We start from the raw sequence: 19,178 nt of genomic DNA on the forward strand, positions 1-19,178 counted from the left end.
GTGCATCAGACAGTTTTGCTGGTCTTATTTTTGTCAGCAGTAGCTGCATAACAGTACCACACATGTCCATTATCTGTAATTTAGAAATGTACTTTGCAAAAAAAATTCCTGCATCTGATTTGATTCAACAGCTGGTTAAGGCTTGCTGAGTAAATCCTTTGACCTTAGATATTTTCTTCTGGACTATGCAACTGTCACCATCAGAGCAGACTGCACTTTGAGATAAATTGTCCTCGTTCAGTTTTAAGGCTTCTAGCAGTTTATGAATAAGCAACATTTCATTTCAAGCATATAACTTTCACTTGTAATGCTTCCTTAACCAACTTTCCCTGTAACAATACATTTGAATTTGGAAAGTTGGTCCTCGAGTCCCACCATTCTGTTTGTCTTGTTTTTTCAGTCAAATGCTAACTTTTGCCTTCTGCTCTAAATACCTCTATAAATTCCAAATAGAAGCATAGGGTGAGTCTTTGAGTAAAATATAAGGTGTCTCTTCAAGGCAGAGTGCTCTCTGCATGCAGTTCCTTGCTTGTCTAAATCCCACCCATACTATCATGCCACATGCAGATTTTTTTTTAAAGAAACTTTTCGAGGAAAGGGGGGAGGGTTCAGGTGTCAGGAATGCAGTAGGAGCAGGCGGTTTCTCCCCATTGATTGCCCCTTTAAGATTTTGCCTAAGCACTCAGGGTACTATTAGCAGTACCACCCTTACACTAGTAGACTCATAGACCTTTAAGTGGAACAGCTACATTAACCCTGACATCAGAAGTTGGCATCTGTTTGCATTCATGTGGGAGCTCTTGCTCAAAATACAGCCAACACCTTATGGAGTGTTAAAGCCAAAGTTGAGGAAAATTGATACCAATTGTTTTGTGCAGAAATACCCCTAAGCCTTTCTCTTCTCTTTCAGTTGGTCAATATTGGTTCTTCCTATAACTATGGAAATGAAGATCAGGCTGAATTTCTGTGTGTTGTCTCGAAGGAGCTGCATAATACCCCCTATGGCACAACCAGCGAGCCCAGTGAAAAAGCAAAGGTAAGATGCTGGGCATGGGAGGGAGGAAATGAAAGGTATCAGTCAAAGCAATTAGACTCAGCTATTATTCAAAAGAAGGTTGAGCATAGTGTGTAATCTGCTTGCCATCTCTCCTCAAGGTCGGTAATGGTTCCCTTTCATTGTGCATGAGAATATAAACTGTACCAGTTAAAGTAACTCTAATTCTCAGTATGACTCTCACACATTACAAAACAAGAACTTTAAATGTGCTACTTAGTATTCTCCATGACTCCCATGCTCTTATCTGACTTCTTAGTGAGTGCCTCCTTTTGAGAATATGCATATTTGGGTTATCAGACAGTAGATAGACTTTGATTCTGCCACCAGTACAGATGATGGATGTTTTCCGTGCTTATCTGAGTCAGGATACAGAATTTTCACAACCAGGAATGTGAATGACATATTCTGTCTGAAAAGTATTGTCATATATGCAATAAGCTATAAAAGTCTTCCCATTAGATCAAGTCAAGGGACTTGTAATGTATTGTGCTAGCTTGCAGCTTTCAGGGTTCCGTCTAAATCTCGCTCTTCTGCATGACCGAATTGACAGACGTTATAGGCATGAGATCTTGCTTGTGTAATCTGTTGATTTTCAGGAATAATAACTAGGGAAGACAGTGTGTGACATGACTGACTCATAGTTGGTCCTGACCAAATGGAAAATGAATTGCACTGTTCCTCCCCTCAATGTGCACTGTACATTTTACACCATGGTTGGTGGGGAGGTGGAAACACTAATAATTGGTTAGTATAAAACTAGTCATCTTTATACAAAAAAGTTTGCCATTCATTTATCATTTTTACTGGTTTAAATTGAAAACAGCCAAAGTAAAACTTAGCACAACTTTTCAAGAGTCAGCTTTAAAAAATAAACACTGAAAAAAGCCCCCTAAGACTGATCTGGAACTTCCAAGGCAGATGTATCCTGCTCACATTGTTTATTGTAAACTACTGTCTGCTTCTGGTTACTACTGCTTTTCATGATGTTCACAGCTCATTTCTTGGTTGGGCACAGCAGCAGTTTAGAAAGCAGCATTTTTGTGTGTGGATACCCACAGTGGGTATGTAAGGTACAAGTAATGAGACTTATTTCATAAAACTTTTGAATATTTTAAAACTTTTTTTGTTTCATTGTTAGTGAAATGGCTAATTTCTGCTGAAATGTATTTTATCGCAATTCAGATAAACTTATTTTAAACCCTATAAGAAGTTAATATCGCTAAAAATAAAAAGTGAACATTGTAAAACTGTAAAATCCTACATATGGATCACTCTCCCTGAATGCATGTGTAAGCCCACTGACCTCATGCTGCCTGAAAGAAATGGAAAAGCTGATAAGTTATATGTTGGTGTGGTATTTAAGCAATATGTGTGTATATTTTAATTGCATCCTTATCCCTCACTGTTCATCATTTGCTTGTTTTAGTTTGTAAGCTCTTCAGGGCTGGGATATGTGCACCACCAAGATAAAAATAATAAAGCAAAAACTGGAATTCCTGACCATAATGCAAATCTTTACAAGGGACTTCAGTGACTCTGCTTCAGAAGGACCCAGAGTTTGACTGGATGCTCGGCTAATAGAAAATGTGTAGAATACCAAACCAAACAGTGCTGGGGTCTAAAGAGGAGGGACTAGTCCAAAAGAAGTACAGGGCAGCTCTTGGTCATTCAGACATTGGAGAGATGCCAGCATTTATACTCTCTGCAGTGAAATTCACAGGCTTGGTAGAGGACCTCTGAAGAACACTGCTGTCTCTCAAATGCTCATCCAGAATCTTGATGCACAGAAGGAAATGGTGTACTAGAAAGAATGAGAACAGTGGGAAGTAGCATGAGATTAGAACAGTAAGAGTTAATTAAAAAACAAGAGCAAGCATAGTCCTGTTGCTTGGCTGAAAATACACAGTTGGAAGCTCTCTCTGCTACCAGGTAAAGTCATTTTGAAAGGAAAGTGAGTGAAAAAATCCCCAGAAATTAGCAGAGTTTTGTTCCACTATGCATTGGCCAGTGGGGGGTTGGGATGGGAGAGTTGTCTTTACTAGACTTGGGCTAACATCAAAATGCAGGAATAAGTTTAGAGAGAGAATTTATTGGAATCATAACTACATAAACTTGCCTGTTGGTGCAACTGTTGGACAGGGAGTTCTAAACTAAAGGGCATGTCAGGGAACAGGATGTGAGTAGTGGGGTAGGGGCTGCGGACAGGTGCAAGTGGGGAGCTTTTTGAAGTTTCCTTTTAATATACGTACTGTTAACAAAGTATTTGTGGGTGGGAGGGTTGTGGGGTTTTTGTTTTGGTTTGGTTTTTTTAAATCCTTTTGGATTGGAAGGTACTAGAATGTTGAGTCAGAACTGTTTCTTGGGGTCTGTCCTCTTGACAGATGGATCTTTCAAGCCAGTTTAGCCCAAATTCATAATCTGTTAAACTGTGTCTGATTTAACCTTCAACAACTTGTTATTCCATTGAAATGATAATGAAGGTCACCCAGAATTACATATTGACAAATGTTTAGGTGGCTCTGATCCATGCTGCTGTGAAGGGGAAAGCACAAGAACCCTTGTGTCATGACATCTAAAAAAAACTTCTGTCAGTACAGATATGAAAGGGCCGTTGTATTTAATTCTGCATTACCCACCAGATTACCAGAATCTTTATTAATAGTGGTGGGTTTACAAACCAGAAAAAAACATGTTGGGAGCAGCCCCAGATGATCTGGCTTTTCTAATTTTTCTTTCTTTTTCTGGTGGGTTTTTTTTTATTCTCTTCATGGAGGACACAATTTGCCTAAATAAGATAGAACAAGAAACAATAGCAACTAAAACTTGAAAGTAGTTTTTCCAAAGGTACTAAAAGTTTCCCTAGTGACATGTATTCTACATTGTTGACTTTCTCCAAAAGTGACATGCTAGTAATATTGAGCAATACACTGGTGAACTTCACTGCCATTGTTTGAAGTCTGGTAAGTGAAGATTTTGCTGCCATGTGAATTACAGCTGTAAAATAACTTAAAATGTATTCCTCTATGAGACACATTACACAGTGATAAGTATGTATACTGACTCTTGAATCTTACGTTATGAGATATTTCCCATGAACTGAACTTAGCATGTACCCTGCTTTGTAATTATTTCCTACTTTGGAAGAAACAACTCTCTGAGCATTCTGAAAGGCCATCTGTTTCAGAACACCCCTCAAATGCAACTAACCTCTCCTCCTTGTGTTTGCAAAGTCCATACAGGAACCTTCCCAAAATAAGGCCTACGCTGAATGTACATAGCCCAGGACTTGGACTACATCATGGGGAATTAGTAAGGATAATAGCCTTACCTTAGTCAGGCTTCCAAGGACTGTGGGCATGAGTGGTCTGTAAAGTATTTAGATTCCTTTCTGAACTGTGTATTCATTTTTTTGCCATTTCGCTGCTGATTTGGACTTCTGTTCAAGCTCATTTTGATTCTGGCTTCTGCAGATTCTAATTGTAGTTTACTAAACTCTTCAACTTCTGTTTTAAGTAAAACTTAAAATGGCCCAAGTTCAGTAGAACAATAACAGTCACAACCTGAAGAAGAGCTCTGTGTAAACTCGAAAGCTTATGTCTTTCACCAACAGAAGTAGGTCCATTAAAGATATTACCTCACCCATCTTGTCTCTCTAGTATCCTGGGATGAACATAGCTACATCACCACTGCATAGGCTCAGCCTAAACAGTATACCTACCAGCTTGTGTGGTTTGAGGAAGCAATGCCACTCAGCCATTGCCTTTCTCTGAGTCTTATTATTGATAGCTGGAATGGACGTGTAACGTTTTAATGTAGCTAGGAGGAGTAAACTAACCCCTTTGAGCCAATTACTTAAACTGTTTCAGTGGCATTGATTGGTAAGCAGAGCACTTGTGGGGCAGCTAGTGTTTCTCTGAGCTCTCCATTCCCAAATCCACTTGGTTTCCCTGCCCACTTTCTTGAGGTGCTCTGTTAGTAGGGGGTGACCCAATGTGCCTCCTGATGTCTGCCTCCAAAGCTAAGTTTCCAGGTGTTAACAGTCCACAGACACATGGAGCCAGTTGCAGATTTCACAAGTTTCAGATACCATATGTAGCATCAGCTGTCTCATTACATAGTGTTCCCTTTCATTGTGTCAAGTGAATGCTGAACTGAATGGAACCATTAGCAGTAATCTGCTGATACCTGGGACAGTGGGGAAAACTAATTTTCCTGCTATTTATAATGCTCCTCCTTTTAAATTGTCCGGTATCTTATTGCCTTATGAAGAATTTGGTTAAAGTAAAATAGCCTCACATACCTCAAGTGTAAGTGGATTGTACTTTGCATTGGCTCTGACTCACTTGCAATCTTTTCTTTTCCCTCCCTTTCTTTACACTTGCTGCATGCCATTCAGAGCGAGGATGAAGAGACGGATTACGATATGAATGACTCAGATTAAGTGTAAATGTCATGGTGAGCATTAGCTGCCCTAGGACTTCACCCACACGCTTTCCTCTGCCCCATCTACCACCTACCCCTCACCAGTACCATCCTCTGGCTAGTCCTAGTGGTGTATTTGTTCTATAGTCATAGTTGCCTTTATTCCTAGTGTCAGGTGAAAATCACAGTGGTAGAAATGGTAATAGACTTTATAGTATAATCTGTTGCACAGATGGTGATGACATGACAAGACCTGTACTGGTTCTTATGTCTTTTTACATAAGTAACACTGGCATTATCAGTCCTTTTAAAGCTATTCTGAGAGAGGGGAAATGCTTTATACAGATTCTAGTGGGAAACATTTTTAGACCGAAATGGTTCTGTGTTTTTGTTACATGGCCTATTTTTTCTCTTGTCATACATTTTGTGTATAATGGCAGCTAATAAAATCTTCGGTAAATGTCTGATTTGGCAACATATTAAGAGTCTTGTCCATCTGAAGTATGTTAGCCAAGGATGGTCCTATTAAAGCACAATGTAGGGAGATTGCAGGTCTGCATTCTTTTCTCCACTCTGCCTCAGTCCCTCTGTATGAATATAGACAAGTCACTTAACTTCTGTGCTCCAGTTTCCACAGGTCTAAAATGGAAAAAACCTCACTGGGGAGAGGCCAAGTCCTAATTTACTGAGTGTAAAGTGCTTAGAGGTACCTAAATGGACAGTGCTATTGAAATTCAAATTATGATGATGATTTACCAAGGAGTAACCTCACAATGCTTGAAGCAGTGCATGGAGAATAATTAATGTTTTTGTTGACAATCATTTCTATTTTAAGTCTGCTGTTGCTTATATCCGTTACTTGCTGCTCATCAGGACTCCATACTGAAAAGCCCAGGTGAAGTCACTGGAATCTGATGGTATTCAGCATCTTATAGGATTATACTCCAAATCCTTTCTTACCTGTACCTTTGGAAAGGCAGCCTTTTTACAAATTACTTCAGTGCTGCTTGCATATGGGTTGGAAAAGATAAATTTATCGTTCGGTAATAAAATGTTTGAAAAGCATGCATGGGGAAGGTTGCGTACTTGTGCAAAATCTAAGCTTTCTTTTTTTTTTAAATTAAATGATTTGTCCTTATGGTCAGTAAGAAACTTTCATATATCACATGAGTATAAACTCAGGGACTCTACAAGCAGGCAGCTCAGAGTTTCCCTACGTGGCACAGTGAATAGTGACCAGCATCTGTCAGTTCTTACTCCTGTTCAGAATCCTGTGGGCAGCAATGAAAATAAGAACCAAATATATTTTACTTCCCTGCCATGGTTAGGGATAGGAGGCATTCAAATGTATTGGCAGCTACTAGCCAGAGGCTAGTATGAAAATTAAGCCAATGAGCAGAGTCCAGGGATAGCACCCTTATCCCAACACCTTCCTCTAGCCAAACAGATTGGCCTGGGAGAAGCAGTTGCTTTCTCACCAGGTTGTTGCTCTGGACAGTTCCCCCTCTACCCCCTGCCCCTTATCTCATATAGGTCTGTGGAATTAATTCTCTGGGTAATGGCCACCTTGTAAAATGTCCATAGCTTTTTGTGAGGGGGTGGGAGGGCAAATGAATGACCATAGGGAAAGAGTGGGAGGTTGATGGCATAAGCTAGGAAAGAGAAGTACAGTGTGTGCACATAAAATATGAAAGACACACCAGCTAAAACCCCTCCAACGCATCATCAGGGATCTACAACCCATCCTGGACAATGATCCCACACTTTCACACGCCTTGGGTGGCAGGCCAGTCCTCGCCCACAGACAACCTGCCAACCTGAAGCATATTCTCACCAGTAACTGCAGACCGCACCATAGTAACTCTAGCTCAGGAACCTATCCATGCAACAAACCTCGATGCCAACTCTGCCCACATATCTACACCAGCAACACCATCACAGGACCTAACCAGAACAGCCACACCATCACCGGTTCATTCACCTGCACGTCCACCAATGTAATATACGCCATCGTATGCCAGCAATGCCCCTCTGCTATGTACATCGGCCAAACTGGACAGTCTCTACGGAAAAGGATAAATGGACACAAATCAGATATTAGGAATGGCAATATACAAAAACCTGTAGGAGAACACTTCAATCTCCCTGGCCACACAATAGCAGATCTTAAGGTGGCAATCCTGCAGCAAAAAAACTTCAGGACCAGACTTCAAAGAGAAACTGGTGAGCTTCAGTTCATCTGCAAATTTGACACCATCAGCTCAGGATTAAACAAAGACTGTGAATGGCTTGCCAACTACAGAACCAGTTTCTCCTCTCTTGGTTTTTCACACCTCAGCTGCTAGAAGAGGGCCTCATTCTCCCTGATTGAACTAACCTCGTTATCTCTAGCTTGCTTCTTGCTTGCTTATATATACCTGCCCCTGGAAATTTCCACTACTTGCATCCGACGAAGTGGGTATTCACCCACGAAAGCTCATGCTCCAAAACATCTGTTAGTCTATAAGGTGCCACAGGATTCTTTGCTGCTTTTACATATTTGTGGGGTATATGGAAGAAAAGAAACCAAAATGTACAGGGCAGGAGGTAGAGCTCACAGTGAAGAGAACGAGAGGTTAAGAGATGGAGAATGAGGGAAGGTATAGAGGAAACACTTTGAAGATAGCTTGAGAAACATGACCATGCTCTGTTACAGGAAAGAGAAAGTGAAGTGAAGCCATGTAGGAAAATCCCTAACCAAAAGCAAGGAAAGGGTGAGGGAGTATGCGTGTGCTGTTGATTGTGATCTGCTTTACACAGAATTAAATGTTGTGCTAAAGTTACAAGTGACATGCAACTCACTCCTATTATCTCCCTGTGGCACATCATAATAGCTTAGTTTCTTGTGGGATGTAATACATACATCTGGGTTTGGGTTTAGTGTGCAGGAGCTCGGTGCTGTCAGTGGTCTGACTAGATCATCCGGTGCTCCCTTCCTTGCCTGAACTCTAGGACTCTACAGGTGCAAGCTAAACCGAGATGAACCATGTTGAATCTCATACAAGTCTGCATATGCAGGTTTAACTAAATGTGTGATGTTAAACTCAATTAGTTAATCAGTTCAGCACCACATCTTTAGGTGGATTCTGTGTGTGTCATCTAACCCACTGGGGTTCATCAAATAACTTATTCAGCTGATCGTTTTCTTTGTGGTATTCAGTCATGGTGGTCACATTCTGCTTGGTGATTATCATATGGTGGAATGTATTGAATAACATAGCCAATGTCTTTTTCCTGCCAGTTGACCAGCCCTAGTAGTAAGAGGCATGCTTTTAAAGTTTGATAGTTAACTTGATTGTATTCTGTTCAGAGTAAGGAGTGCCCTCTTCTGTGTTTTGGAAAACACCATACACGGGTGCTGTTGCAATATATATAATAAATGTTGATTGATAATATTGCAGTTATAGTACTTAACTGTTCCTCTAACTTTAAGTTGCAGCAGGCATACTAGCACATGTATTTTTTACCATGGCAAATCCCTTTACTAGCAGTTGTCAAGTAAATTTTCAAGGCCTGACTTTTACTCACTGAATACACTTGTGTTTGCCATGCAGTTTCTTATAGAATGCTTTTAATTAACTAGAAGCAGAAGTGGTACATTTTCTTAACGCTGAAATATGTAGCATTTGTTTTCAGTACATACTTTGAAACTTTTCATACTCCATCTAGAAAACCTTTCATGGGAACTTCATAGTAATACTAGCTGTGATCTCATCTGCTATCAAACCTAAGCAGGAACAGTATACAGCGTGAATAGGAATCTTCCAACCACAAAGTAAAATCCAGGTGCTGCAGGAAGTACTATTGGTGAGTCCATAGATGGCACTTTTCCCTCCAAGGGTATGTCAGTGTAGGCTGGTGTGGGCTTGGGCTAAGGGGCTGTTTAACTGCGATGTAGACATTCAGGCACCTCGCAGAGTCCTAGAGCCCGGGCTACAGCCCAAACGGCTACATCACAATTAAACAGCCCCTTAGCCTGAGTCAGCTGGCACAAGCCCGATATGGGCTTTTAATTGCAGCGTAGACAGACCCTAACTCATTCCTTAACCAAGATCTCCACTGTAGTGCTAGAGAGCACTCTGCCTCTGAAGTTACCTTTTTTAGGAGAAATCATACAACTGAGGGGTCTCAGTAATTGTAGTCCTTGAAGATCCCAAAGTATTATATACATCAGGAAAGACTATATCCTAATTGGCTGTAATTGATGTGAAAGGCTTATCCATTGTTGGCTGGTTTTGAAACTAGAAAAGTTAATTACTTGCAATATGAAATTCATCTGTAAGTTTAAACGTCAAGTTTTTTGGTATATTCATTAGTACGGCGCTTCTGTGCCCTATTAAGCAGCTGCCATGTTCTACCCTGCAAGTATGGAGGGTGTTTGTATATGTATTGTAAAGGCCTGTGAAATTCTTTAGGAGGGAAGGTTCTACTGAGTATCAGTGTAAGATGTTCATGGTTTAAACATTCTATTCCATTGCAAGTACCAGAGAAGGAACTTCTGCATCACACCAGTGGCTGCCTCTGCCGGGGAATGTGCCATGTCTGTCATATACCTTCTCCTCATGATTGGATCAGAAAGTCTTTTCAGCCCCATGAAGGCAGCCACAGGCCAAAAGAGCAAAGTGTCAGGTAGTGCTAATTTCACTGACCAGCAAACAGTGCTCTGTACTTGTCGCTGGCAAATTTAAAGCTTTGCTTAGTTTATTGTCTGACTACTATCAAGACTTCCTCCTTAGTTTATTTGTAGGCTTCCATGTGGTGCTAATCACCATCATAACTGAGCTCATCATTATTAATCACCTATTATATGAAAAAACTGAGGCTAGTAACCTCAGATGCTAATCTAAGGTGCTTGGATACCATCATACAAGAATTTAGAGCCCATACTATGGGGTTGAGGTGAAGAGGGTGGCAACAGGAAAGCCAAAACCACCAGAGGGAGCAGAGGAAAAGTGGTGAGCAGATGCCAAGAAAAGACCGTGGATACTTCAGAGGCAAATACTTTAAAATATTTTCTGAAGAGAATTGAGTTTAAGTACCAATTTTCAGAATGTGATTTCTGCAGTGAATACTGTAGCAAATGGGCTTTTCTTGGCAAAATGAGTACATCCCTTTTTGGCTCTTTTAACTCTTCACTGCAGGAGAGTAGAATCCTTCAAACAGGATTTCTGTCTTTTGAGATGCGTTCTACAAAATGGTAGGGAGTTGTTACGCATTTAGGGTTCATGTCCACAAGCTTGGGCCACTTTATCTGGATTATAGGCTGGTTATATAATGGTGTCCTAAGGGCAGAATAGGTCTCCAATTCAGTGTAATCTCCTCTGACAAACATCAGGTCACTCAATTGCAATGGGATGGGGCACATGAATCCTGTGAAAGTGTGATTCTGAACATCTCTGTCCACTGAATTGAACTCACTTCCTTATAAAATTTAACCAATATGCTTCAAAAAACACCGTATCTCCTAATTGTCTGTCTTCTGTTTCACAAAGCATAACAGTATTGGGCAGGATAATACGTGGAAAAGTGAACTCCACAAAGTGGCCCATCCCACCAAAAGAAAGGTTTGCATATGGACTGTGACTCTTCACAGATGCAAGAGAAATTATGCAAGCCAATATATTGCATGAAAATCTATTAAATACTATTGATCAAACATGAAGATATATCTAAAACATTAACTTAATACATCAAGCTAATAGCTTTCACGTATTAGTAGTGTACAAATAGTCCCATGGGCAGGGCTATATTCTATAATATTGCAACTTTTTTAATGGAAGGGGCCCTCAAAATTGCTTTGCCCCAGGCCCCCTGAATCCTCTGGGCAGCCCTGCCCATGGGGTCAAGAATCTGGCTGTTTGTATTTACCATATAACCAACACTGAGGAGGACTGCTTTAAGAGGTCAGGGCAGATACTGTAGGGTTAATGGATCAGCCTACTCTGTATAGGAGTTGATCTAGCCCATACAAGCTTTTATACTCCTGACCTTCAAACACCGCTTGTTTTTTCACACTATAATCTTGTCCCTGCCAAGATTTCCTTGGCACGTCTTGTGCTACTTATGCACATTTCGTTGCTACTCTAAGTGACACAGGTCATATGTAAAACAAGGGAGAGCACAGGAGATGTTACTAAAGCAAGTACAGTTTAAAAAATCCCAAGTTTGAAAAAGGCAATTCTCCATTTTCCCTGGTAACGCACAAACTAGGCAGCCTTGCTGCTAGGATCAGAGACACTGGCTAACCTATACACCTATTATCCCTGCAGCTCCCTCTTTAACTTCTTGTGACTTTTAGGAACTCTGTGTTTTGTCTGTGTGCTGTGAACTTTATCGATGACCAATTGCACTCATTTGTCTGATTGATCTCTACTCTTACTGCCCCCTTACAATATTAAATAGTCTCTTTCCTCTTATTAGTGTGACTCAAATACACTAATGGTGAGCTATTGTACAGGTGTGTTAATGAAATGTAGTAAGTGATGTATAGCCTGTTCTCTGTTTTTCTATATTAAGGCATCAGCTTCAGGAAAGTCCTTAAGCCAGCCCTTTGGGCTTTATCACCTGATTGAAATACGGTGATTTCTTTTACTCTCTGCCCCCCCCCGGCTTTAGGTCTGATATTGGGAAATTTTCATGTGTGTAATTTTTAACTGTCTCTTTCAGATTTTGCAAGAGCGAGGTTCCAGGATGTGAAGACCATATTGAACACTGAAGAATATTTCTTTTATTCCAAGATGCAGTGAATTATCACATTGAAGAGGCTTGGCTGTGAGAGGAAGAAATCTGCTTTAGATAATTTTCTATTGATCTGGATTGAACCATTTATGCCTATAAGCTGGTATAGACTGAATTTGCTGGCTGAAAACATCGCAAGATTATTGAATGGGAAGAGATGATGTGAGAGAGGTGTTAATCTTGGTTCTAGTGCATGGTTGTACTCTCTCATGGGCTGAATTATATTGGTCACATAAAAAGAAACAATCATGCACTCATATTTTCCTCTGAGACATGTAGCACTTACATCTGGTGCTGGGTGATCCAGTGTTGATCAGTTTGAAATGATTTGGGTATTAATAATTGCAAACAGTTAAAGGACACTGTATTTGGTGCTACATATATATTACAGCCCATAAATGCAAATATTTGGGCCTACATAGTTGGTTTTGGAATCAATGACAACCCCGGTTTACTATCTTATACTGCACATTCCTTATGGCTCAGTGACACATTTTCTATTAGGTAAGAATGGAGTAGAAGATCAAGTGAAACTACCTTGTAAAAAGTTACACCCCAGACAAAAGATTCCCATAAAGAATAGGTGTAAAATACTGACTGGGTTGATGGCTTATTTTAATAGTCAAAGGGAATACTAAACTTGGAGAAAATGTCTTTTGTCTGAGTCATCTCTAATGTTTCTGCTGTCAAAATAACTTCCTCCTGCAAAAGTTAAGCTCCAGTCTTAGCCAAATGTTTGAAAGGAAAATCAAAATTTCTTAAATTATTGTCACAACTGAACATTTTGTCTCTTTTGAAATGTTTGTTGCTAACCAAATGTTGTACATTTTAGAAATGCCTACAAGTGTCAAGCTCCTCTTGGATTTTGTTGGGTATTTTAAGAGCTGGAGTTTGTGTAGCTACATGGCTGGATAGTGTTAGATTTTGATCTCGGTGAATGGGTTTAAAGTTACCCTAAGAGCAAACACAAGTTCACCCAATTAAAAATCTGAATTAATTGCTTTGAATTTTCAGGATGTTTACAGTCCATCTCTCTACATTGTTTCAACTATGCAGTTCTTTATGATGTTTCTAAGAATGCTGCCTGAAAACATTTTCACACGGCTGCATTAGGACAGGCCTGTGGTAAATGTTAACACACAAGACTGGAGCTTTTTAGTGCATTGTGTTTTAAACAAAACCAGTAGCATGACTCTTTGAAATAGATTTAACTAAATTGATTGTAAAAAAGTAAAACTCTCGATTCTTGAAGCTTCATTGGCTTACATAGCTCTAGGTGGAGCAGTGGATGGGAGTTTAAACCGGATTGTCCAAGACGGTCTGGAATTCTAAAAGCATTTAAAACTGTTTCATTAAATAACTTTAGAATTTTTACATATACCATATCCTCTACCAGTAAAATGTGTAATCCTCCACGTGAAAACCAGTTTCTCAAGTGTCTTGGGTCTACCTAGATTTTTTAAGACTTATTGTACATTGATAAGTTTGGCATAAACAATTTGTAAAACCATTTCTAGAAAGCATGTTATGCAGTGGGCTAAATGTTTTGTCATGCATCTAATGCTTGAGAGAGTTTGTAAAGCATTTTGCCACTTGGATACAGTCTGCACAGGAAGCTGCTGGCCCCTCCACAATACCACATTAATGTGTTTTGTCTTTTTTTAAGATGTTAGGACCTAACTGAATTTACTAAAATGTAATTATTCTGTAGGGGGAAATGTTTATACTTTTATACTTTTTTTTTTGTAGGCATCCATGTTTTAGGCATTAACTTGAGGCTGATAAATTTCCCCTAAATAGTAACAGATAATCTTGTGTATCTAAAGATAAGCATAGCGGTTGTTTTTCTTAAAATGCGTACTAAAGCATTTCCTTTGCTGGAAAAGTCACTGTGTTTAAGCAGCTTGACACAACCCATGTTCTTCAGGTTCCATGGCTCATGGAATTGTGGCCTTTAAAGCTTCCTATTTTCTGCTGGGCTCTACAGAGTAAATTCAGCATTGGATTAAATGGCTTTTAATGCCTTATAATAATTAAAAATATATATTGATATCATTCCAAAATCTGCATTTTTGTCTGTTGTCTTCTGTTAAACAAAAGAAGGCAGAAGATTTGATTTTCATAAACTACCTGAGATCCTTAAGGATTGCAGAAGCAAAACAATGAGTAAGAAACTGAGAAAATTGAAACAACTTGGAGGATATATATGAAAAGGGACCACTTTTAGAGAGTGGCATTTTCACTGGAATATTTTATGGTATAATTTCCTTTTTTTTTTTTTTTGGTGTGATTATCTGCACCCTGGTTTACATTGTCCCTTGTAGTAGCAAAAATTATTTTGGGGAAGAGTTTGAATCATTAACATTTTGCACTTTCTCTGATACCTCACAGAGCTTTTGTCTCTCTCTTCAGCAAAAAAATAATAAATTATTAGGCAAATATCTGGTAAATAATTTTGCAAGCTGCTGTAGCAGACCTTGTCAACTAATCTTCTGTTCTTGCTCTTACCCTTATTAATTTCATATTTCTTGAACATCTGAGACATTCACTTAGGTGCATGTACAGTAGAACCTCAGAGTTAAGAAAACATTGGGAATGGAGGTTGTTCATAACTGAAATGTACATAACTCTGAACAAAACATAATGGTTCTTTCAAAAGTTTACAACTGAACATTGACTTAATACAGCTTTGAAACTTTATTATGCAGATGGAAAATGCTACTTTTATCCATCTTAATTTAAATGAAACAAGCACAAGGACAGTATCTTTACCTATCAAATCTTTTTTTAAACCTTCCCTTTATAATAGTTTACATTTAACACAGTAATGTACTGTCTTGTTTTGCTTTGTTTTTTGTCTCTGCTGATGCCTGATTGAGGCAAATGAGGAGTGTGGTTGACTGGTCAGTTTGTAACTCTGAGGTTCTACTGTACTATCAGATTCTTTTCCTAAAGCCCCAGGAGTTTCCCTTTACTAAAATCTGGTTTCTTTTTGTATTGAAATCTGGTAACTTAGAATAAGGTTAGCTACACTAGGTAGACAGGACGGTCAGGTCAGACTCTTTGTAAGCTACTTTATCAATAGATGAAACAGTATTACAGCCCTAGATTTTAAATCATGAGCATGGGTAGGTTATAGCAGAAAAATGAGGGTACCCTAGATCAGCTTTTCATACAAGGGGCAATTTATCTTTCTTGAGTCAGTTATTACCATTTTATGGAAGGCCCAATTTCCTGACCTAACAGGTGTACAAACATTCTCCATCTAAGTGTATCAATCATTTGGAGCTATATACACGGACCCAACAGATGACTTAAGTAGAGAATTAGACTGATTTTCACTGGGATTCTTTAAACCGTTTTAAATGAGACCCAGAAGTTTTACAAACCTTTTAAAAACACAGTAAGTTTAAATTTGTAACATTTAAGTATTACCACAGAAACCACTGTAGACTTAAATCAGGAAAAAAGTGAAACTATTGGTATTGGATTTTGTAATGACCAATTTCTGGCTTCAGGGGAAATAATTGTAAATCAAACACTTTTGGCTGTTTTTCAAACAATACTTCAATCCAAGTTTAATTGTAGTCCCATGAACCATTTTAACCAATTGAAATTGATTGTACTTAAAGCCTAAATTGCTGCTCCTCTGTTAAACCTGGGAGCCATTATGGAATTTTTCTCAATCCTTGGTGAGTCTGTATCAAACATAGTCCACTTACAAGTAAGAAGAAGACCTTTGTCTGCTCCTCCTGCAAATTCACCCTGAGCTCTGAGAGCCAGCGGGTCTCTTTCCATCTTTCATTTCAGCACCAATTAAAGGTTCTGGTGGATGACTTAAGCTGCAGTTGCATCTGTGCTACTCCATTGTTTTCAAATTCTTCCCTGAATGACACTTACGCTGTACCTTTCCAAGCAATGGGTTTGCACAGGTGTAACATTTAAAATTACTAAACAAGCCCTTTGATGAATGTCAAATATAATCCAGCCCCTTCTGTAGCTGTGTTGGTTTTGCATGGCTAAAAGTAAGAAGAAAAAAAAAAAGTAAAGATTTATTTTGACACTAAAGTTGACAGATCTAACTCTGATCACACCTAAAGAGCAGGTCTGTTGAGTAATATGGCGGTGTTTTCACATAGCCAGTTTTGAGACAGAGCTGCACTTCAAGCTGCAGAGCTTCTTGTTTCAGGGGTGGGGGAGGAAACAGGTGTTGTTTGTGCAGGGAAGCACTGTAGGACTCTACTCCAGCTAATGAATGCTGGTTCGTTGGGAACCTCTGCTATATTCTAGCCTGCAATGAGTTTGAGGTGCAAGGACAGCAACAGCACGTTCTGTCTGAAGTTAATAGTCCAGAACCTGGGTGGTACACTTTAATCCAGTCAGTCTGGTGTTTGGGGGAACAGCTTCCTGAGGAGTGCGGAAGAATGTTAGGACGGGTCTTCACGTGGCAACGCTTTAACGTGGCTGTGTATTTGCAGCACCAGTGCTGGGAGAGAGCTCTACTCCCAAGAGGGAAGTAACTCCCAGCGCTGGTGCACTGTCTACACTGCCACTTAACAGCGCTGCCACTTTCAAGTGGCAGTGTAGACAAGGCTTAAGAAATGGGCCTTTTCCTCCAAGTAGAAACCTAACAAAAGAGCCAGCAGTTTGGGTGGCATTCAGGGAGGGTGGGGTTGAGAATCTCTTTGAATTTCATTTGCACCATATCATAAACCTTCCCCTTCCCAGGAGATGTGAATGCAGCTCTTTCAAATTACTGCTGTTCTTCAGTCAGCCCTTGCATCTGGGGTCTTAGGAAAGAGTTTCTTTTCTTCAGCAGCATCCTTGTTGGCTCAGAAGCCTGGGACTACAACTGCTGATGGCCAGCAGCTCAAAACATCCCATTGCTAACAGAAAGCAATTTTGAAATATGTAAGTCCTGAAGTTGCTCCCTGTTTGTTTTTGTACATTTTATATTGCATCTGTTTCCTGCTTTAGGGACCATCTCAGGATCCCAGTTAGATCTGTGTATGTAAAATAGGTGACTCAGGAACAGAGAATCCCATCAGTATTCACTTAAATGTTCAGGAGACTCTCCAAACTCCCTTGGAAGGTAACTGGTAGTATCGTAAAAAAAATCGAGGAGTCCTTGTGGCACATTAGAGACTGCGAAAGGCAACTGTCTTTAAAGGCTTATTGCCAAATAGATGCTTTAAAGGGCTAAATCTTCCACACTTTATTGTTCAGTTTGCCTAAGGTAACTATCACAGACAGAAGGAATTCTCAGCGTTTTGAATTCAGACATGCTAAGGGCTAATACACCTCCCAGGGCTAATTTGAAGTTCCAGTTAAATGTGCATAAATATTTTTAAAGACCAGCTATTGCATTTTTCTAATATCTTACAAACTCTGAACATCCATATTAGAAACATTATGAGCCAATCACAAATAGCAGCTCTTTAATTTTTGTTACACTCCAGCCTCCATCTTGGTAGGACTGCAAGTGCAGAAGATGGCACAATCAGCTGTCACTCTCTTGTGTAAATATTGAAACTTAACAGCTTCTGTTAATAAAACTGGGAATAAGGAGACTTTGGGAAGGTTCTCCTTGCTCAGGAAATAGTCATTGGTTATTCCATTGCAGTTTAGCTTCCCTTTACTTTAGCCAAGTCTAACAAGGAATACAGTCTTGTAAAACTCAGTAACGCTGTTGCAAATGTAGCTGTCAATGAATATTCGAAGGGCTCTTATTAGGATATTAGTGATAGTTACATTGACTGCCATGGAGAGAGAGAAATCTACATTATAGCGTAGAAAGCTACCTTATTACTTCTGGGTGATTTCACGCTTTTACTGTAACACTTGTGTAGACAGTGCTCTCCCTCAGAAGTTAAAGGACTGAAGGCCGAGCTTAAATTTTGACCCACCTTAACAATGGTCCCATCTCCAAGGCTTGGCTTTCTGGAATCTAGTGGCTGATGTATTTGTGTGCCTGGCTCATGCTCCATTTGCAGATTCCCCCCCCCCCCTCCCAAGCTTGTGCGCACTTAACCTAAAGTACACTTGGCCCATGTGTGTTTGCCAGGAAAGAGCAAGTGCCTATGCACTATAGGCCAAATAGTGCCAACCTGACTACTAGGAACTGAATCAAGACCACAGAACCATTTTCTTTATATCACTGAACAGATATCAGAGGGCAACTACTTTCAGCCACTGCTGACTTGAGCCCGATTTGAACCTGGGTTTGAACATCTTCATTTCCAATGGGCTGTCCAGGTCTCCTTTACCCAATTCACCAGTTTTATTGGTGGTCTGACAGTAAGTTGTGCATCAGCTGTTTGTGTTAGGGCCCAGGAGGACATACTTGCAATGTTTTATTTCCTGGATAGTGGATTAGCAATAACAGTTTCCTTTTGTGCCAGTTCATTATCTCTGAAGTGTTCTTATTGCAGCAAAGTTTGAATTCTGATATGGCTTTAATGCTTTTGCATGAGCCAAGATGATTAGCATAGAAATTGACATGGAGCTGAATCCAGAAAGTTCCCTGGATAAACCTCTAGTAGGGCTTCCCAACTTGTTTTAAGGTAGATGCCGTTACCCATCATTTTTAGAACAAATATACAACTAAAACATGAATGGGTATTTTTAACCTCCTTTTCGTAACACTATTGTAAAATGCATGAAATAAACCTGTTTTTCCCTTTTAAGATATTGTCTGATGTTTGAAATCTTTTTCCCAAACTCCTGTGACTGCTGGTATATCATAGCTGGTAACCCCAGAGTTTATACTACTGACACAGTTTTCTATGGCTTCTACACTGCCATGAAAATTTTTGGTCACTAAAGGCTATCAATACCCTTTTAGTAGTCATTGGGGACATAAGAAACTTGTTTTATTCACTGTCAGGTTAAAAAAACTTGCTGCTAACTACTATAGTGGGTA

The 19,178-nt window shown here is 39.6% G+C and overlaps 1 protein-coding gene across 11 annotated transcripts in view; it reads left to right on the forward strand.

The window, feature by feature from the left end:
• The window catches only part of PDPK1 (3-phosphoinositide dependent protein kinase 1), a 148,448-nt gene extending 129,506 nt beyond the window's left edge, over nt 1–18,942 (forward strand). For 10 of the 11 annotated variants that reach the window (XM_039493310.1, XM_039493308.1, XM_039493306.1 and 7 more), the window contains 3 exons: nt 911–1,036; nt 5,454–5,512; nt 12,185–18,942. In XM_039493310.1, the coding sequence (XP_039349244.1) occupies nt 911–1,036; nt 5,454–5,498 (171 nt within the window). In that variant the 3' untranslated portion in view covers nt 5,499–5,512; nt 12,185–18,942. The remainder of the gene's footprint in view (nt 1–910; nt 1,037–5,453; nt 5,513–12,184) is intronic. The other variant, XM_039493302.1, reaches the window with a different exon arrangement.
• Nucleotides 18,943–19,178: the final 236 nt, after the last annotated feature.

The sequence above is a fragment of the Mauremys reevesii genome, linkage group 10 (assembly GCF_016161935.1).
Source record: "Mauremys reevesii isolate NIE-2019 linkage group 10, ASM1616193v1, whole genome shotgun sequence".
Taxonomy (NCBI): domain Eukaryota; kingdom Metazoa; phylum Chordata; order Testudines; family Geoemydidae; genus Mauremys; species Mauremys reevesii.